At 33.5% G+C, this 20,393-nt stretch overlaps 4 protein-coding genes across 6 annotated transcripts; 2 read left to right on the forward strand and 2 right to left on the reverse strand.

Moving 5' to 3' along the window:
- The first annotated feature begins 894 nt into the window (after positions 1 to 894).
- LOC116427855 (xylulose kinase) lies at positions 895 to 9,112 on the forward strand. The gene is made up of 12 exons (XM_031978665.2): positions 895 to 1,373; positions 3,334 to 3,416; positions 3,655 to 3,808; positions 4,208 to 4,387; positions 5,600 to 5,701; positions 6,411 to 6,542; positions 6,660 to 6,813; positions 7,296 to 7,440; positions 7,640 to 7,929; positions 7,994 to 8,091; positions 8,186 to 8,326; positions 8,448 to 9,112. Exons 1-12 carry the CDS (start codon positions 1,320 to 1,322, stop codon positions 8,517 to 8,519), a joined length of 1,605 nt encoding a protein of 534 aa, XP_031834525.1. The 5' UTR covers positions 895 to 1,319; the 3' UTR covers positions 8,520 to 9,112.
- Positions 9,100 to 13,003, reverse strand: Sf3a1 (splicing factor 3A subunit 1). Of its 2 annotated transcripts, none has more exons than XM_031978662.2 (11): positions 12,435 to 13,003; positions 11,837 to 12,167; positions 11,599 to 11,758; positions 11,239 to 11,520; positions 11,057 to 11,167; positions 10,825 to 10,996; positions 10,072 to 10,755; positions 9,853 to 9,914; positions 9,673 to 9,780; positions 9,422 to 9,595; positions 9,100 to 9,347 (listed from the first exon to the last, which is right to left on the reverse strand). In XM_031978662.2, exons 1-11 carry the CDS (start codon positions 12,547 to 12,549, stop codon positions 9,246 to 9,248), a joined length of 2,301 nt encoding a protein of 766 aa, XP_031834522.1. In that variant the 5' UTR covers positions 12,550 to 13,003; the 3' UTR covers positions 9,100 to 9,245. The 2 variants fall into 2 exon arrangements, with proteins under 2 accessions (XP_031834522.1, XP_031834523.1); XM_031978663.2 differs by lacking the exon at positions 12,435 to 13,003 and adding an exon at positions 12,334 to 12,352.
- A 383-nt stretch (positions 13,004 to 13,386) lies between these two features.
- On the reverse strand, positions 13,387 to 14,277 carry LOC116427856 (MICOS complex subunit MIC13 homolog QIL1). Of its 2 annotated transcripts, none has more exons than XM_031978667.2 (3): positions 14,147 to 14,277; positions 13,882 to 14,041; positions 13,387 to 13,742 (listed from the first exon to the last, which is right to left on the reverse strand). In XM_031978667.2, exons 1-3 carry the CDS (start codon positions 14,158 to 14,160, stop codon positions 13,575 to 13,577), a joined length of 342 nt encoding a protein of 113 aa, XP_031834527.1. In that variant the 5' UTR covers positions 14,161 to 14,277; the 3' UTR covers positions 13,387 to 13,574. The 2 variants fall into 2 exon arrangements, with proteins under 2 accessions (XP_031834527.1, XP_076226915.1); XM_076370800.1 differs by having other exon boundaries at positions 14,105 to 14,260.
- LOC116427854 (uncharacterized) lies at positions 14,231 to 17,768 on the forward strand. The gene is made up of 7 exons (XM_031978664.2): positions 14,231 to 14,684; positions 14,763 to 14,841; positions 14,921 to 15,446; positions 15,761 to 16,022; positions 16,173 to 16,233; positions 16,337 to 17,086; positions 17,152 to 17,768. The coding sequence occupies exons 1-7, from the start codon at positions 14,655 to 14,657 to the stop codon at positions 17,496 to 17,498; spliced, it is 2,055 nt and encodes a 684-aa protein (XP_031834524.1). The 5' UTR covers positions 14,231 to 14,654; the 3' UTR covers positions 17,499 to 17,768.
- The last annotated feature ends 2,625 nt before the right edge of the window (positions 17,769 to 20,393 follow it).

Below are 20,393 nucleotides of genomic sequence, written 5' to 3' on the forward strand. Positions count from 1 at the left end.
CAACTCCCTTTTGCCTCTGCCGGTTGTCATACTTTCGCCCCCTCCACCGACGTCGGGACGCACCACTTTCTGCGGTGTGCGGCTGTTGTTGCCGCGAGAACCCGATCGCGCGACGATGCAACCGCGCGGCGCGGCTCGTCGGCACCGCCACCCAGTTGCATCGGCCGGCGTAGCTGCACGATTGCTGCTCTCCGAGCCTTCGGCCACCTCCTTGTTTTTGTCTTTCCCTGAAAACGACGCTACGCATTATAGAAACGATACTTCCCGCAAATTATTATGGTTTTGTAGTAGTTCTTGATAATTGTTTTTCGGCCCGAGTTTATGTCTGGACCGTATAATGGACCGGTTCCTCGTGCCTTTTTATTTCCACGATGCTCCCTCTCTCTCTTACTCTCTCACGCTCTCTTTCTCTTTTTCACTGTCGGTCGCCGGATCGATGCTTCGCGAGTTTTTGCCGTGGCTCGATGCATGTCTCGTCGGCACGATACATTTACATGGGATTTATACACAGTCATTTTTAGTAGCGTTACCTCTGGCAACGGAATCTAATTTTGTAAACTTCGAACGAATTGTAATGGCATACCGATTTACATTGTTTCCTCTTTTTAAATATAAGATAGTCAAAAGCACGTGCTCGTGTTTTACTATGCAGTTTGCATACCTTTCCGAGATTAGCTTTATCGTTTCTCGAAGTTCAAATAAGTTATTATCCCAACGAAACAGAAACGATCAAATAATCATTGGATTACTAAGGACGCGGTCCTTCGAAGATCGTAAGTTAGGGTTAATTTTCAATAATCGATATGTGCATCAGGTGCGGCGCAGGTAACGCGTGGCCGGGGAATACCTATGCGGCGTATCAGCCGGTAAAGAAACTTGAGGACTCTGCAAAAATTAGTATCGACGGGAACTTAACCTCTTCACCGCTACGATCTCATCGGATCGGGAGGCGTCACGAAAATATCGTGAATTAGTGGGAACTTAGATCCGAGCTAGTTTGATCGTACATTAATCTGTCTTGCGTAATGAACCGACTTATCCATTAATAATAACGATAAGATTACTCCCGTTTAGTCCGGTTGCGCTGTAACGTAGGCGAAACAGCGCGTAACGATGCCTCGGGTCGTGCTGAGGACGAGCGTAGGCTACATACGGGCTAGATCGTTCGTACGTTAGTTCCTCGGCTATCAAAGCGGCCCACGGTCACGCGGTGAAGTGTACACGTTCTCCAAACCCGTCGGTTCCGTTGCACTACTAACTGGTAGCCAGCTCATTCCCCGATTAACGCCGCCGTAGTGTTGCCAGCCGACGATCGAAATATGGGCGCAGCTTCGAACGCGACATACTTAGGGCTTGATCTCAGCACGCAGCAGGTAAATCACTGGAAAAAAGAATCGCATAGCTTCGCCGAAGCCGCTTTTCGCCGCGCATCCTGCGTCACTTTCTAGTGAGCGATCCTCGCGACGTACGACACGCTTTCCCGTCGAACAAAAACGCTTACAGTCAACGCGTGTCATGGATGACAATCTCGGCCATTCAAGGCACATTTCCCTTGTTCCCCTCCGCCTCCCGTCATTCATTTTTGTTTCCGCACTTTTTCTCTCTATCCGACCGCTTCGCTGACATTACTTACTGCACGGAAATAGTTCTCGTGGTCACGCAGCAGTAACTCGAAGGAAGCTGACATTAGTTTTGTCCAAAATCGTAGATTATTCTTTTACGTCCAACGGAGCGTTCGGTCACTACCTGCACCGCGCATCTTTCACCGCGCATGCGCCGTTCGACGCGCGTTTCTTTTGAATCTTGAACTTCGTATCGATAGGTGATTTTTTGTTGTTGAAAATAAACATAAAGTAAGGGAAAATTTCAGTCGAATTTTTGAATAATTTTTCAAAATAATTTTTTCCTTCCAGCAACTTGTTTTTTTTTTAATTTCGAACATGAGTTACGAAATGCTCTTATCTATTTTAGTAAATATTCGCAATCGTTCGCCGTAGCTTCGTCGTGTGTATCAGGCTCATCTGATTGCGCAACCCTTTGTTTTTAAACGCATTTGGAAATATAGTGTTTTCGACGATAAAAAACAATGAATGGACTTCTGATGATAATTTTATTCTTAATTTTATTCTTTTTAGACATTAAAAAATTATGAATGACAAAATCTTTGAATTTATAATTTTATCCATAAATACTGATACGTCTTAAACCAATTTTTATTTAATCACTTATTTAATCTAAATTTTTGAAATTAATCTTATTATATTCACAAATACGATTGAGCACCTACTTAAAGTAGGCCAGGAAACCGTTATTTTCTAAAAAATCAATTTTATAGTATTAATTCAAGTAAAACAAATAATGGTAATTTTAATGCATAATCGTACGCTACAGTTAACTGCAACTCGCTTACATCTCTGAGAAATGAAAACATATCTTCGGCGATTGATATAAGTGTTTCGAGGCGTGTAACTTGTGCGCGCTAGGTCACACAATTATCTAACACGGTGATAACACCGGAGCGGAGGAAGAATACGCGCAAAAGAAAACTATCTTTTCGGCAGGAAAAACACGGAGGATCAAATGCAAGCGGAGATGAGATAATTAATCCTTTCATAGTACATATTTTCGATTGCCATCGAGGAACACCTGTGAAAGTATCACAAAATCAATTTAAAATTCATATTTTTCCTTCCACTTTTACTTCGCTGTAACGTTGTTTCCGAGATCTCTTTATCAGGTATCTTTTCTAAAATGTAGAGAAACATGAAAAACTTCTTTAAAAATTTAATGCTAGAGAAGTGTCGCGATACAAATGTTCTTCCCGGTCGCGCGGTTCGAAAGCTAAAATTAAAAGGTGCTCGAATAATTAAAATCGGAAGCGATTAATTCTCGTAGAATACGAGTTTCGTTTAACCATTAATTCTACGAATCCGAGCATAACTCATCGATTAAAAAGGATCAACGGTTTAGCATAACGCCGAGAGATTACGAACGTCGATATATTTCATGTTTCTTATTTGATTAAACGTAAACGATTGCATATTTAGAGACACATGGGGAACTGCATGTCCGGCGGTCGCGATACAATTGTTCACATATTCATCCAACGGTTTTCGGGAATATAACGTTCCGAATTTCAAGTTTTCAAATTAAATTTAGAATACGCTGTAGGTAGACGGCCCTCGATCGACCACCGCAGGTAGATTTGTTTTTCTCGTCGGGGCAGCTTCGTTACACGTAATTTATTCGAGCTGCGGCTAATAAATCAAAGATCGCTGTAATACGAATTTAATGACGTAAACAGTGATTAACTGATATTTTTGACCGTTGTAGTTGAAAGCGGTGGTGGTTGATAATGATCTCAGCGTTCTCTGCGAAACCAGCGTGCAATTCGACAATGATCTGCCGGAGTTTAGGTATGTTTGTTGTTAACTTCCAATAAGATGTTAATGCGTTGAACAAATCAGATATTATTTTGATTGGTACTAAACGAAAATTGCATGTACTTGTTTGATTTTATATATTATTTATGTAACATAGTAATGCAACGAATAAAAATTAATAATGCTTACTGTTTCATAATTATTCTTGAACAAGCATAAGAAGAATAGTTACAGCACAAAAGCCTATTAACAAACACTTAATCATTTTTAGAACATATGGCGGGGTTATTCAAAAGAAAGATGAGCCACACGTGGTGGTCACTCCCACGTTGATGTGGGTTAAGGCTTTGGACATGATCCTTGATAAATTACGCGTCTGTGGCGTTGATTTTAGCAAAGTGGCCGCTATTTCCGGATGCGCACAGGTAAAAAAAGATCGCAGCAACACAAAAACTCTAAGATATATATGCTATGAACGACAAGCTTTACAAAACATGATACAAAATGTATAAGTTTGTTTCTGACTTTTATACAACTCTATACTCCATAATCGTTTACTTATCTTTGTACGAAAAACAATCATTTTTTGTTACAAAATATTGTAACAATTACGAGTATTGAAGCTCGATTAAAATCTTAATGTCACTTCATTGTTTTCTATTCCTGTTAATTGCTATTGTAAGAATATTACCATTTGTAATCGTTTTTTTTGTCCGGGTCAGTATCGATGAAAATTTCGCAATTCCCAACCCTTACAAACACAAAGATTTTGCCACGTTTTAAAAGACCCGACAATAATGTTATCTCCGCTGGTAATTGCACAGCAACATGGCACGGTTTACTGGGGCAAGGGCAGTCGAAATCACTTGCGGCAACTGGATCCGGCGAAATTCTTGCACGGGCAACTCGTCACATCATTCTCAGTGACGCCGTCACCTGTGTGGATAGATTCCAGTACCACTAAGGAATGTCACATTTTGGAGGAGATCGTGGGTGGTCCTCAGGTGAGTATCTTCTTCTTCAAACCAATGACAATATCTGCTTACCATTTCAAATAATTAAGTTGCCAAAACGAAACTTTTGTTTTACGTAAAGTATATCTTCACGTTCTTTCGTTCGATAAAAACATTGCAAGATAGTGGAAAACGTCATGCTGAAACTTTACTCGACAATGGATCACTGTACTTTCTATGAATAAAGAAAAATACGTATCACTTTTTTAAGACCTTGTCTAATTATATTGATCTTTCACATTTTCTTTCTTTTCACAGCTATTTCATAATATTATTTATCAACACTGTTGCCAATTTCATAAATAATTCATGTTACCGTTCAGTTGATTGTCAACTGAACATTTTTCGCCAGGACAAACATCGAATCAATCGAGTATCAAAGATGAGAAATTCGCGAAACCATACACGTGCCATTTCTCGGGCTCGGTTTAAACGTAACTGTCTCTGAATATTCATCGTTGACAAAGAATTAATTTGCAATTTACATTCGTTGCAAGTTTCGTCAATGGCCGTTCTGCTTTTTTTTGTCGAAATCCTCGATCGTATCGATACGAAATATTTTTTAACGCGATACGACGGCTGGAATGGTAGTTGAGAGAAGGGTAAAGGGGTACCGTTTCGTTACCCGCACGATATTTTTAGACCCGTCAGTTTCTAGTCGGACAGACGTCAAGGAACATTCGCCTGGTCCTGACCTTTGCACAATTAATCGAATATTTCATTGATTTTATTGGGCTGAATCGACGATGAAGATGCTTCTGGCGAAAAGTATTTAAACAAATGAATTAACTTGATCGCTACAAGAACTGGAATAAAGAAGTTCGATTGAAAACATTATTATTGACGTTGTTAAACATAGAGAATATTGTTACACATTTATTTATAGCTTTCTCAGTTCTTAATAAAATTCTTTCAGAAAAATATTTCCAGTATCGCATATTTATATTGCTTGGAAATTATCATCGTCTTAAAGACATTAAATATTGTTCAATAAACCATTCATGAATTTCCGTTTTAATGACAATTTCATTTTATTTTTGGATATTGAACGAGCATACTGAGTCGCGGGGAACACGGTACATAATATTTTAGCACGACGCGTAACAAAAATAAAAAATATGGCAGAAATCAGTAAGACTGATTCATAATTAATTAATGAGGTAATCAATTATTTTGATGCGGTATCGTCGAATGTGGTTGCAGAAATTAACGGAGATAACGGGATCTCGGGCGTACGAGAGATTCTCAGGACCTCAAATAGCAAAAATAGCACGCAGGAGGCCCGAAGCCTACAGCAACACTGAGGTATAACTACTAAACACTCCTGGCTTCATTGAAAAAATGAGAACGTCAATCGATCGAGGTATTCGAGATATGTGTGGATATGTTGGTACAGAATTTGTATGAGTTTTATGTGACGTCCGATGATTATTGCATTAACACGAGTACTCGAGTTGACGCGTGTGCCATAAAAACGAATAACTATTTGTTTACAATATTTCTTTACACTTTGTGTCCACTTGAAAAAAAATTCATTACATTGACTTCTAAGTACTACTTTAATAACCATTGGAGCAATATTACTTTTAAACAAATTTGTATCCGAATTCTCAATAGTACAGCTCATAGAAATAAATTCTGAAGACAACGCAGGCCTAAGATCTACTGTAGATATGTTATTTTCATGTGGACACGTGAGATTAATATTTTCTATCGCTTGGTGCTGTGTCGTAGAAACTAATCATAGACACGAAATAATAACGAAAAAATAATAAGAATGATCTTATTAGCAATTAATTTTTCTTTGTTTTATAACAATTGTATAGTATTTAACTATACAGTATTCCTTTTGAAATAATGCTCTCGTAGACGCAGTTCTGTCTCCATTTGCAAGAATACCTGTAGAGCGACATTACACATGTACATATATACAAAATTCTACAACCTTCATTCTTTGTCACCAAGTGAATATTCTGTATCTTTTATATTTAACTGATTTCCTTGTAACTTTCAGAGAATCTCTTTGATTAGTAGCTTTCTCGCATCCTTGTTTCTGGGCGATTTTGCGCCCATTGATTGGTCCGATGGATCTGGAATGAATTTATTGAACATCCACACAAAAGATTGGGACGATGTACTTTTGGAGGTATTCCTGTATCGTTATCATTAATTCAGTAATCTTTGAAAATGTTGAATCAACGTCAATGACAAATGATAATTCATGCAGTGTCTTCGATTTATTTGAACAATTTCGTTTGTTCAGGCCTGCGGACCTGACTTAAGGGAAAAACTCGGAAAACCTGTTCCCACTTGTAACGACATTGGGCCGATTTCGTCCTATTTCGTAGAACGATTTGGCTTCGACGAGGCATGTAGAATAATTGGCTTCACAGGCGACAATTCTGGTTCCCTAATAGGTAAGCATAGTCGAAGTGGTAATTTTACACTCATCGCAAAAATATTCCCTTTTCTCCATCTGAAGATATTAAATTTATTCGCACTACTTCTCTTCCTGACGATGAGCTTGAATTCCACGTATTCAGCCGCTCATGAATATTCACTTCTCCGTGTATATACACATCAAATTGCTGAACTTTCAATTTTATGCGAAATGATTAATGAGATTTTTCATCTACACTGTAAATTATTGTTAGCAGAGATTTCCGAGTTACAGGATACATATTTTATCGTTAATTTTAATAAGGTATGTAGAGAATTATTTTTGGATTCAATTGCAATTTAAATTCTATCTTTTTCGCTCTCATATGTTCGTACACTTAATTGAATATTTATCGAAACTGTTATATAGCGGCGTTTTCCGAGTAATCCAACTTGGTCAATATGTCTCATTTATTTTCGTGAAATTAAAAATATTCTGCGGTTGTTTAATAATTTGCAGGAATGAGATTGAAGGATGGAGATATCGCTTGTAGCTTAGGAACGAGTGATACTCTATTTTTATGGTTAAACAAGCCAAAAGCTGCTTTGGAGGGTCACGTGTTCTGTAATCCTCTCGATGAAAATGCTTATATGGCGCTATTATGGTAAGTTTTTTGTGCTTTGTAATTCAATAATATAAATAATTTATGATATACAATTTTCAAGACATTACTTGAAGAAGTATTGGTTAAAGAATAATTAATACGTTATTAAATGTACTGCATAAATGAAAGAAGAGCGAAAATCTCGATGAACCCAATGAATATATAAATAATTTGTAAAAATAATCGAACATTTTTTAAGTTTTAAGAATGGATCTCTGACGCGTGAAAGAATTCGCGATAGCGCAGCACAAGGATGTTGGCAAATTTTTAATGAACTATTGGAGAGTACTCCGCGCGGTAATTTTGGGAATTTAGCTCTATATTTCGACGCACAAGAAATTTTGCCTTTCATCATCGGTGACCATAGATTCAATAAAGCCAATGATGAAATATCACGATACAGCTCGAAAGAGGTCGAAGTTAGAGCCCTAATCGAGGGACAATTCGTCGCAAAAAGAGCACATGCGGAGGACTTTGGTTTTGTTATCGGTAAGAACGATAGAATAACATTTTTGTTATCTTCCAAATGTAATACTTCATTGGTGATTCCCAGGTCCTGACACCCGCATCATTGCGACAGGGGGTGCCTCCACAAACAAGGCAATATTGCAAGTACTCTCTGACGTTTTCAATTCACCAGTGTACACATCGGTAATAACTTGTTTCTTTTTGTATGAAATATGAATTGGGTGAGAAATTTTCGTTTTGGTTGTTTTTACTGTTAAGTTATAATTAAAACGCACAGGAAATGGCTAATTCAGCTATGATGGGTGCAGCTTACCTAGCAAAGTACGCTTTATTTCGAAACGAATGCACTTTCGATGAAATAACACGCTGCTTGCCTGAGCCGAGACTCGTATGTCGTCCTTATGATGATGCAGATTCAGTAAGTAACAAAAGATTTTGAAAACAATAGTTGCAAACATTAAGCGTTAACAGAATTAATTAAAAAATCTTGTTCGTTCCTGTATCAGGTAATTTACATTTAATTGTATGCTTCATTCCAGATATATAGATCTATGGTTCTCCGTTATCGAAAGATAGTGGAGCAAATTACAAAGAAAGCAAGTACAAATTAATGTATGTAAATTCTATACATACGCCGCAAGAAAAGTGGTTATTCTAACGAGGCCTTCACATTGCATAATATACAGTAGGAAATAGGAAATCGATTATGTATTTAATTATAATCTGGTGCGTGATAAATTTTTTACGGCGTTTTTTAAACGAATTTTAGAAGCTTGCTTTTTATAATGAAAAATATTGAAGTTTCAATGAATTTTATGAATCTGAACAATGATATTAGAAGTATAAGTAAAATTGTTAGGAATATCTTTTCTTGAAAACACGAAAAAATGGTTTTAATGAGAAGTTGCTAAAGACACTTGGGGTAGAGGTATACACTATAAATATATGAAGATTATGTTTTGCAACAACTCTTTTAATATTTCATTGCATCTTCTAATTAGCTATAAATTGCTGATGCCTTATGGATAAAAGTACAAGATAAAACTAAGTGCAATTTTTTAAATGAAAGTTGAACTTACGGGAAACTACTTTTATATATTTATATTTATGAATTTTATTATATTCCATTAATTTATTAAACCGTAATTTATTACAACTGTAGGCTATGGTGAAGAATAATAAAAACTTAAATTAGTTTAGATAATGGTATGTTTTTATTCATCTTGAAAGATTATAATTCCTGTTTCCAGGCTACAGTATATTTTTCTTCAGTGTGTGTAGTATAGATTAAATCATAAAATCTGCAGAAATTGCAATTAATTATATGCTCTTTAGGTTTACTTCTTCCTACCACCTCTCTCTTTCGGTAGAAGATTGATTACATTGCCAGATGTTAAATTATAATATGCAAGGGTATTACTGTCTTTGAAAAACATTCCCTAAAAAAGAAGCAATTCATTGTTGAATGCAACATAATATATAGAACTTTAAAAATATATGTAATTCTTCTTACCTCATACTGCAATTTTTGTTTGCCAGGAGGCATACCAGTTTGCTCGTGTATAAGAGCTTTCATTGTCGCTACCGTATCGCTCACTTGCAAAGTAATATTTAATGTCTGTCCGTTCAACTTCCATTCTGCCTTTTCTGTCATCATTGGTACTGCTATGTTCACATGTACAGGACCCTGTAAATTGAAAACATGTAATTTTATACCTTGTTTTAAAAAACATTGTACTAATCATTAATAAGCAATATTAATACCTTATTTCTAGCTAAGAATTGCTGTTCAGGTATTAACGAATCTTCTGTTCTTAATTTCTTGGCCTGTGGTTCTTCTTCCATAGGCTCAGTAGGATGTTTCAATCCCATCTGAAAGATGGTGAAATACGTTGTTTATTTCTAAATAACGATAAAATATTATTTTACCGTATAAGTACTTACAGCAGATGCCATTGGCGGCTGCATAGGTGGTGGAGTTGGCATAAATGGTGACATTGCGGGTGCTAGAGGAAAAAAATACATAATAAAACATCTTTTACTATAACTATATGAGGGTTGTCCAAAAACACTACATTACGTTATATGGAAACCGTTTTATAAAGCATATTTTCAAAGTACTGTATTGTAAGAGGGTTAAGTGCAATTAAAAATTGTATTTACTCATTAGTGGCGGTGGTCGTATCGGAGGCATAGGCGCCATCATCATCATCGGTGCTTGTGGCATCATTGGCTGAGGAATACCCATAGTAGGCATACTCATGGTTGGCGGTGGTGGTGGTTGCGTTGGAACTGGTACCGGTTTCGGTGCTGGTGGTTTTGGTGGTGCCTTCAACGTAGCTTGAGGTTTTGAAGCAGCTGCTGCCATATGTGATAATTCTGCTGCACGATTTGCGGGCTTCGGCCCGATTTTCTCTTTCTCCTCATCAGGAAGGAGTCCTTTAACTTTATGTATTTGATGGATCTGATCTTCCAAAGTGATATTTGCTCTAGCAGCTCTCGTCGCTGCTTCGACACTCGATGTGTGTCCATCCCATGTAACTTTGTCATCTTTCTTTTTGTCTTCTTCACCAATCTTCTTACCAATAGCAGTTTCCTCATCGCCCACACCAAAAATATCCGTACGTCTTTCGGCTAGTTGTTTCAAGCTGGCTTCAATCGCAGTACCTGGAGCAAATACTGTTTCTTGTGCCAACTTATCAAGGTGTTTATCTCTTTGTTCCACCCAGCGTGGATCCAACAGCCCAATACGCATGTGTTCTTGAACTTTACTCGCTGGTATACGTTCTCCAGTAATTGGTGATATAAGATATTCGTCAGGAGCAACAGGACGCGCTGTTTTACTTGCTATAAACATTAATATGTTATCATTTGACAGAATCTTACAACATGTACATTATTATATCTGTTACTTACCATGCTGTTTAGGATCATAACCTTTCTTTACTACAACATTTCCTGGTGTAGGAGGTAATGGTGGAGGCTGCATATTATTACTATCGCGTGGTTTCGATTCTTTTGATTTGTGAGTGTCACCTGGAGGTGATACATCATCTTCATCACTTGAATCTTCTTCCATATCTTGTACCTTAAAATGTAAATGATGTATATAAAAATATACAAAAAATCTTATATACAGTGTACCTACTTGATTGTTATCTTTCGCGCGATCTTTTTCTCCTTCTGTACGATTCTGCATCTCATCTTCTCCTTCACTGTCGATTTGCATTTCTACATCTTCACCTTCTTCTATTCTTTCCTAAAAATTTAAAAGATCATCAGTATAATATAAGATCTACACTGTTCTATCAAATGTCAATCTATTATTACCTGCATGAGTACTCGAGCACCAACTTCATCTGGAGTTGTCGGCGCTGGAAAATTCCCAACTTCAAACTGTTGATAATCAACAGTTTCTACTACAACAAAATCGTGCCAATCAATTTGAGCATAAGCAACTCTTTCCCGTTCTAATTCTTCTTCTTCTTTACGCCTCTGAGCTTCTTGATATTTTAACCACTCAGCACGATATTTAACTTGCTCTAATATTTTGTCCATATTTGCTGCTTCATCTCGAAGACGGGGTAGCAGATCTTTAGGTGGAATTAACACCTACAAATTGAGATTTGATTAAAGAAGTAACTAAAATGTATTTTTATTGAAGTATGAGTAAAAAGTTTATCATTTTACCTTCGTATATTGTTCTAAGAGTTTTGTGAAATATTGAAACAAAGAATGTTGTGGTCGCAAAAAGTCAAATTGAAAGTTTCTTTGTTCTCTATTCATTAAATTAGTTAGAAACTGTCGACCATTACGAGCTACAAATTGTGCTGTTAATTTTACGATATCTCTGGAATAAAAAACAAAATATTCAAATTATATAGATTATTATTATCTAATAACACTATAAATAAATTAAGTAACCTACAGATCTAAAGCTGAAATAGAAGGTGGATCAGCAATAAATTCAAATTCTGTGGGTGGATCTTTCGGAACAAACGGTTGTTCAACTTGTTTTAAAATTTCTTGCTGTTTTTGATGTGCTGCAAGATTAACAACTTTTCCAAGTCCTTGGCCCACAGTTGGCTCCTGACCTTTTCCTTCTTTAAACTCTTTTACTTTGTGTTGATAATATGCATGATATGGATCACCAAAATTCAAGAAGTTAAACTTTGGATTTCCAAGTTCATTTTGTCTGATTCTTGATTCAAATTCCGGTCCATTTCTGGCCACAAAACTCGCTGTCTTGTCAACAATGTCTAAATTTTTACATAAGGAAAAGTACATAAATACCAATATGCAAAGAAGTTTTTTGATAATTTTGTGATACAATTACTATTTTTCTTCAGTTTTTAAAAATAATTATATTGTAAAGGTCAAAGTATATTTCTACATAATTAACAAGAATGATGTAAATATAAGTACACATTTATAGATGAAACTGACATCATTGTTATAAGTGTTATCAAAAAATTATCTGGAAATAAAAATTATGTTAAAATGAGTAACAATTTGATAAAGGATACTTCTAACCTCCGGTGGAGGGTAAATAATGCCTACGATCGGCTGTGATGAGGGTGCATTATTTTCTTCGCCCTCGGTAGCCGGTGGCTGTATAACTGCAAGCTCTTGAGCAGGCATATTGGTATTTTTTTTATTTAGTTAATTTTTACACTCTATTCCCTATTTTCTGTAGTTTTATCACATATCTCAATAAATGTAACACAACGTCGCCATTTTAGATTACTTCAAATGCGGAAGTCTATACTATCGCAGAGACGAGGCATAAGGCACAGACGAGGTATAGGATAGACATTGCATGCTTATGGGACTAGGTGTCATATGTTCTGAATTACCGACTGTATAAAAAATTAGAGGTTTTGCTCTGCCCTCTACATCCGAAGATCGGTGAATAGGAAAATAAAAAGCAAAATCAAGCAAAATGATCGAAGTTGATCAAGTAATAAATAAGTTTGAAATACCGATACCATCAAAAATGCCTCGATGCACTTAGCGGACTCTACCTGAATCGAACGATCAACTACTGAACTATGCAATACTACATATGGAAAGTGTGTACAAGCTGCAATGTCTGTACGTACTTAAATCTGCGTTTCAATATTTTTAATTCTAAATCCTATCACTTATGGCGCTGCTATGCAAAACTAGCTTAAGTCGATATAAGAGGGCATGACACGAAAATGGTAAGGAGGTTCTGAAACCCCCGAAAGCGAGTGACAAAATTTTATATTAATTTTATATGCGGTGATAGTACATATTCTTTACATTATAAGATTCAAATGAGTTAATAGAAAGTAATACACGCATTTCAACATATTCAATTTCACACAACAAATAAATTTTGTTAGAATATGTACTGCATATTATATAGTATTCATAAATTTGTTCATGATATCACTCGTAGAAATAGGTATATGGAACAAATATGGCTTATAAATAAAGCTACAAAAATTTTATCTCTTTCATGTATCTTTATTGATAATATATGAATATGCTTTTATAAAAAGCGCTTTATCTTGTAATCATTGAACACATAGTTAAATAAATCTATATATTGATAAATTATTGATATATACAAAATAAATTTGCCATATAATTTGAATAAATCTACTAGCAATATTATGTATGATTTAATTGATCACCTTTTAACTTTGTTCTTTCATATATTTTTGCACAGTTTCAGAAACAGTGGTTGTTCCATTGCGTATATGGCTAGGTAAATTAGAAATAAATTCCATTGAGGACATAACACCTTTGTTCCAGTATTGTTTTGAACAATTTACCATACAGTCAATGTTTGGCAAACGATTAAACTAAATAAGAATATATTTTAGAAATTAATATTTTGAATAATACATATGATATTTAAAATCCATTAAAACAGAAATTATAAAACATAATTTCATAGATATAACATACAAATGTAAAATAATAACAAAAATATTACATTACCTCAACTATTATATCTTTTGGAATGTTATGCTTAACGTAAGGAGCAATATTGGTGTATAATTTTTTATATAATTCAGCAGTATCTGTTGATTTTGACCATAAACCTTCTTGACAGGTATAATATACTACACCACCGACAATGGTAGCTTTTATCGTAAACCTATAACATAACCTCCAAATTAGATTTCAGTTTTATTATAAATATAAAATGTCATTCAAATACCGTAACCACTCTGCATCCTTAAATTTTAGTTCACGTACTAACCGGATTAAACCCATTGTGTAATATAAATTACTTTGTGATGATGGTATTAGTTGCTCGTTCTTCTGCCATACGAATATCTGAAAATTATGTAAACTGTAACTTCCGGTTTCAACCAAAATATCGTCGAATACAAATTTGTATACATTTTAATGTATTTGTTGCCTTTTTATAAATATTCACCAAATTGTTTAAATACAGTTACATAAATACAGTCCTGCAAATCTTAATGAATAAGTTTAATAAAAATTATTATGTAGTACGTTGTACTACGTGTGCCAGTTATGTATATAAGTTTCGAAACAGCGGTTACTTGAAAAGATTATGTTTACATATTTATTTTTACAATTTCTACTTAATCCTTAGTATATTTTATGTATAATTACGTATTTTGACAACATATTCATTTATTTTACAGTAACACATGATCATCATTATTTCATGTATAAAAATATGTTGATTTAATCTAACCTTTAATTTGTAATTTGTATATGTGCAATAATAGCGTATAATGTGGCCTCCAGAATATATACAATTAAAGGTAATTATTCAGAATTTTTTCATTAATTTCTTTTATATTTGTAATGATGATAACAAATACAATAATAATTTTTTGTAGCACATAGATGATTTGATGATTTGTGGTATATGCTATGAATACATAGATACCTCTGTTATAACACCATGTTCTCATAATTGTAAGAGAAAGTTTCAATTATATTTAATACAGTAATATTAAAAGAACTTTTCATTGGTTATTTATATGATTTATTTTAGATTGTTCTCTGTGTATTAGAAAATACTTGCATTATAAAACACAATGTCCTAGTTGTTTTGCTGAAACTTTTGAGAAGGATTTACGTAAAAATAAAGTATTGGATGAAATTATAGCACACTTTTTGCAAATTAAGGATAAACTAAAAAAATGTTTGAAAGCTCCACTGCAATTTCTACCATGCAATAGGACTGATAATATTTTAAATACTCCAAAATCAACTAGCGAAAAGAAGTTTTCACCTTCAATTAAACAAGATAGTGTAATTACTAATAAAAATATCATTTCTAAAAGTAATGCATCACCTTTAAGTCAGAAGGATTTATATAGTCCAAGCACTAGTGGTAAAAGCAAAATACCTTTAATATTTACACCTAAAAGTACAAAGCAGCCAAATTCAATAAGTACAGAAGAAACCAAGGTTGTTATATGTCCAGTATGCAAAGTTACTATTTCAGAGGCACATATAAATAGACATCTTGATGATTGCTTAAAAAGAGAAGCAAAGAGAGATCACTCACAAGTAAAGTAAGTGTAATAACATAGTAACAATACATATTAGGTTGTCCCATACGTTTGTGTTATAGTATGTTAATACTTTTTGTGTTACATTTTGTAATCACAGAGATATATGACTTTGAACTGGTTTAGTTTAGTCAGTTGAAGGTATTTAAGAACGGCAGGTTGTGAAGTTATAAAAATGTTATATTTAATAAAATATTATTTTATATGGTAGAAAAATAAGTGGCATGAACTTATGGGGCAACCTAATAATATAGAATTTATGTTTATGTCATATCATTGAAATTATGTAAAGGATAAGGCTGTTATTTATTTTCCAGAGCGGACTCAAAACGTCAGCCAATTGCAAAATTAGTATTTAGTTTGATGAAAGATGCTGTGATGAAAAAGAAATTGAAAGAATTTGGTTTGTCATCACAAGGAGATCGTAAAACTATGGAATCACGTTTGCAAAGATATATTATTCTTTATAATGCAGAATGTGATAAATTAAATCCAAGACCAATCTCTGACTTAATTAAACAATGCGAAGATGAAGAGAATCATGAAAAAAGAAATAACAGGGCATCTTCATTTCTAAATGTAATTACTTGTTTTTTTTGTTGTTTTTATTTGCAATCAGTCGAAAATACCTCATATTTTTCACATTTCTTACATTTAATAGTATATGATAGTCTATATTTCTTACAATATCTTAGAGTAACTATACAATATTTCTATGAATTTTTTCAGAAATTACAAGTTAACAGAAATACAGAACAAAATATTATAGATGATGAGAGAAAGAAATATTGTAAGTTTATATGTTTACATGTTTATAAAATTTAGTTTATATGTTTATATTTTCCAATTACTTGCACTTAATATAACATTTCAATATTTACTTTTCTTACTAGTGGAAATGCATAAAGACAGTTTTCAAAGTTTAATTAACAAAATTAAACGTTCTGAACCTCAGAAAAATCCGTCTGTAAGACGTAATTTGTTAAATGAAAGTTTTGAAAAGAACAAAAACAGTGTACAGAAAAATGAAGCAAAGAATGACAGTTTAGATGATTCAATAAATGACACTGATAAAACTGATCTGTCATCTATGAAGTCCAATGTATATATTCAGGATTCTGATTCAGATTCTACTTGTCCATTGCAAATATATTCTAGTGCTGAACCACAGAAGTTTCTCAATGTTGAATTTTCTTCTTCCAATAGTAATATTCGAAATGATGAATGTGAGGCAACTTATAAAGAGCATAATATTACGGAAACGGAATTTAATAGAACTGATTGTTTGTATCTAAAAACTGAAAAAGATGATGTTAATTCAGGCACAGTTAGTGATATTTCTATGTCCCATAGAGAAGTACACTCTATGTTGGATGTTACTGCTAGTAAGGATATGTTAATGAATGATTCTAAAAATACACGCAATGCTTCAAAGTACAAATTATTATTACAAAAGAAGGAAAAGTTGTTTTTAAAAGATGAAATGGGAAGGATAGATTCTGTTACTATAAACCAGAACGATTTTGAATCTAACAGTATTTCAGATCAAGAAGGGATAGATAATGAAAAGCCAGCATCTGTTTTGCAAGATATTCATTATGACTTATCAAGTAATGATAGTATTGATAACAAATTTAGTAGTGGTATGCAATTTTCTTTTGTCAAAATTCTATATAAATTATTAAAATACATAGAATTCTATTTACAGGTAAATTACATTCTATTCATTCTGGATTTTTTAATAATAGCGTATTAAATTCGTCAAATATAGAGAAAGAAAATATAAGTTCGTCTCCTGAATGTAGTGGAAGTCGTTCGTTTCGAAAGAGAAGCCGCGATTTAGCACAAAATGATAATAAAAATGTTTCTGGTGTAAAAAAGAAAATTAAGAAAGTTTCACAACCATACATTAGTGAAACTGATGAATCTGCTGAAGAAACTGTGAATAAACCACGACTGAGAAATCGAAACTTGAATACGACAATTACCGAAGATACAACGATCTCAAGAAAGTCCGTTCGAACAAGAGCCAAGAATAATGTTAAAAAAAATTGAAAAATATTTTGGTATACTATATGTAAGTATATATTTTGACAAATGGATTTTCACTTTATCTCAAGACTGTTTCAGTGTTTTAGAAAAAAGCCTGTGGCTTGTACTAAAAAACTTGTGTAAATAGATTAATTTAAGCAATAATTTTATAATAATATAACTTTCTATATACGTATATGCTGTTTCAAACAGTTGAATAATCAGTTTATCATTGGAGTCTAGTATTCCTATTTTGTTTGGAATAATTTTAAATGATGTACACTAAGTTTTTTAATATTTTGTAGTACAAAAGAAGTAAATTATAATATATATTATTCAATATAGAATGATTATATCTTTATTAGTTTTATCACTAGAACTTTCGTTGTGCATTTAATATTAGAACACATCTATACAATGTAATTTGAATAAAAAATTGAAAAAGTTTGTAATAAATGTCTTGTTGTTTCGTATGTTTTTCATTTCTATTGAATAAAAAAAGAAAACTTATATGAATAAATTAGTGAAAGGAATACAAAATTATGTATCAAAGACACCGAATTTTATTTAATACATTATAATATTTGAGTGGAAAGGGATCAACAATGGACAAATGATGTTAAACACCAGTTTACATATCATGTATGTATAGATATTAACAACAATATAAGAAGCCTAATTTAACATTAAAATAGTCATTTTTAATATTGTATACACATAAAATACTTGTCTTTGTTATGCAGTTTATTACTTATACACTTTGGTTTCATTTATACATTTAATTTCATGTACAATATGCGTGTATGTATATACAAATTATATTTGAATCTATCACATATAACCAATGTAACATACTCAAATATAATTTTTTTTATTTCATAGAACTTTTAAGGCTTCTAACATTCTAATGGAACGACTATCACATTCATGAAACATTTTATTTAAAATTCTTTTTTTTTAGTCTATTGCAACCTTATGATGATGGTTTAGTATATATTTATATTACTATGTGTTTTCTTCTGTGAATAAATACAAGTGTAACATTTTTATAGAGATGAATTTTGCTACAGCTGTACGTGGCTTCTACTAACAATTATTTTTCTGGCATTAAGTGTTACTCATATTTGGCAGTGTTTCTGAAACCATTCTTTGCGAAACCGTGGAATTTGGTTACATTCAAATATCTTTTCGTAGAGTTCTGCTGAATAAGTAGGAATTTTTTTGTTGAAAATAGTTATTGTTTATTATTATTTCCTTGTATATTATTGCATCGAAAAATATCAGTATAACATAATAATGTGGTAGACAAACTATAGTAAATATTAATTTCTTTTCTATTAATAATTGTATTGTTGCCACGTAAAGATCATTTTTATATTATCTTATATTGAAATATAATCATAGATATTTATACAGAAAATAATTCATTCTGGTTTTGTTCCTTAATTATTATAGTCCAAAAATAAAATTTATTTTCAAAAATATGTTTATTATCTCCTGATAGAATTTTACACTTCCGGTTTCCTTTTTTTCAATTGTAGGCGACAATAATTTATGCTATATTATTTTTTAGTTCATTTATTTGCCAGATTATACTCGTAGTTAGGCTTTTAAGAGAAGGGGTTACGCATAAAAAGTTTGAGAACCACTGCTGTATGGTATGGCATCGCGCGAGGTAGTTACTCAACGTCTACTACACTCTTAAATATACTGCAAGCGAGTCTATTTTTTCCTGTGCATAGAAATCCATGAAACTTGTTGAAAGATAAAGAAAATTACGAGAAGAATATCTTTCTGTTTATTCATCGTAATATATGAAAGTTTAATCAAATCTTCAAAGAGTAGTCAACAAGAAGACCAATAGTATTTTTAGAATTTATAAGCCGAAGAAAATATAGTATTTGCCTACTTTCAGTGTTATATTACACGTACTTTGAATAAAATCAAATGCGAAGCACAAGAAATGTTCTTCTTTTTTAAATCTTCCTTATCCGAGAGCAACTTCTACATCACGACCGTGAGATTTCAAAGAATTCACTGATTGATTTAACGTTGTATCAACTCCCGAAAATAAACCGATATCAAATGGTGCATAATTTGTTCTTTTATAAATTAAAAATCAGATACTGCATGCTACGAGATATGTACAAAATCTTTAATCACTGAAAATATCTAGTTCGAAATGGAACTGCAGTTACGCGGGGCGTTCGCGTATTCGTCGTTCCGTCAAAAAAAAAGGTTTTCCAACGTCGCAATTTCGACGGTTTCATGGTTGACGCGGAAATTGAAATGGTCTTAGCAATCATCGTTACGAAGGTTTCGAACAAGACGCGATTAATGATTGCTTTTCGAGTAGTTTCTCTATTATCGTTAATACACGTAACGCAATAGCGTTTGTCACGATAAGAAACACTAGTTAACAATGCTACAGCAGTCCAAGATTCGTAGATCGAATGCCATACTTCCTCTCAAATGGCACACCATTTGAAGTCTATCAATTTCGCGATTAACATGATTGTAATGTGTTTCGTCTTGTTGTACATTGGCGAAGTCGCGGGTTACACTATAATACAGTTTATGGTTCGCGTGTTATTATACGCGCTGAACACGTGTAGGTATGCGGCATATTTCGCGACGATATGTTCGACGTGTTCGAGCTATGATCTTGTTTTTAAACTTTGGGAACGTAACATTAAAAAGAAAACAGAGAAACAAAATAATTGTGTTACAACTATTTACAAGAGGCGCAGTGATTCAGCGACGTAATAAGGATAACACACTCCTCTCCATGTATTCTCCGTGATATTTTGATTAACACTTTGATTACGGGGCTCGATATAGCTTTCCCTTTCGCTTTTTATTGCGCTCGATAACGATTGCTTTTATTATTCGAATTCGTCGACGAATTTGAGAAATATT

The sequence above is a fragment of the Nomia melanderi genome, chromosome 9, assembly GCF_051020985.1.
Source record: "Nomia melanderi isolate GNS246 chromosome 9, iyNomMela1, whole genome shotgun sequence".
NCBI classification, from domain to species: Eukaryota; Metazoa; Arthropoda; class Insecta; order Hymenoptera; family Halictidae; genus Nomia; species Nomia melanderi.

Excerpts from the sequence above, each read along its gene's own strand:
- LOC116427854 (XM_031978664.2), top strand. The coding sequence starts at position 14,655 with ATGTGGCCTCCAGAATATATACAATTAAAG. Across the intron at positions 14,842-14,920 it reads AACACCATGTTCTCATAATT|ATTGTTCTCTGTGTATTAGA; the intron begins GTAAGAGAAAGT and ends GATTTATTTTAG. Across the intron at positions 15,447-15,760 it reads AGAGATCACTCACAAGTAAA|AGCGGACTCAAAACGTCAGC; the intron begins GTAAGTGTAATA and ends TTTATTTTCCAG.
- Sf3a1 (XM_031978662.2), bottom strand. The coding sequence starts at position 12,549 with ATGCCTGCTCAAGAGCTTGCAGTTATACAGCCACCGGCTACCGAGGGC. Across the intron at positions 11,168-11,238 it reads GTGCTCGAGTACTCATGCAG|GAAAGAATAGAAGAAGGTGA; the intron begins GTAATAATAGAT and ends TTAAATTTTTAG. Across the intron at positions 10,997-11,056 it reads GCGCGAAAGATAACAATCAA|GTACAAGATATGGAAGAAGA; the intron begins GTAGGTACACTG and ends TTACATTTTAAG.
- LOC116427856 (XM_076370800.1), bottom strand. The coding sequence starts at position 14,160 with ATGGGTTTAATCCGGTTAGTACGTGAACTAAAATTTAAGGATGCAGAG. Across the intron at positions 14,042-14,104 it reads AAGGATGCAGAGTGGTTACG|GTTTACGATAAAAGCTACCA; the intron begins GTATTTGAATGA and ends GTTATGTTATAG. Across the intron at positions 13,743-13,881 it reads CAAAAGATATAATAGTTGAG|TTTAATCGTTTGCCAAACAT; the intron begins GTAATGTAATAT and ends ATTCTTATTTAG.
- LOC116427855 (XM_031978665.2), top strand. The coding sequence starts at position 1,320 with ATGGGCGCAGCTTCGAACGCGACATACTTAGGGCTTGATCTCAGCACG. Across the intron at positions 3,809-4,207 it reads CTATTTCCGGATGCGCACAG|CAACATGGCACGGTTTACTG; the intron begins GTAAAAAAAGAT and ends GTAATTGCACAG. Across the intron at positions 6,814-7,295 it reads CAATTCTGGTTCCCTAATAG|GAATGAGATTGAAGGATGGA; the intron begins GTAAGCATAGTC and ends AATAATTTGCAG.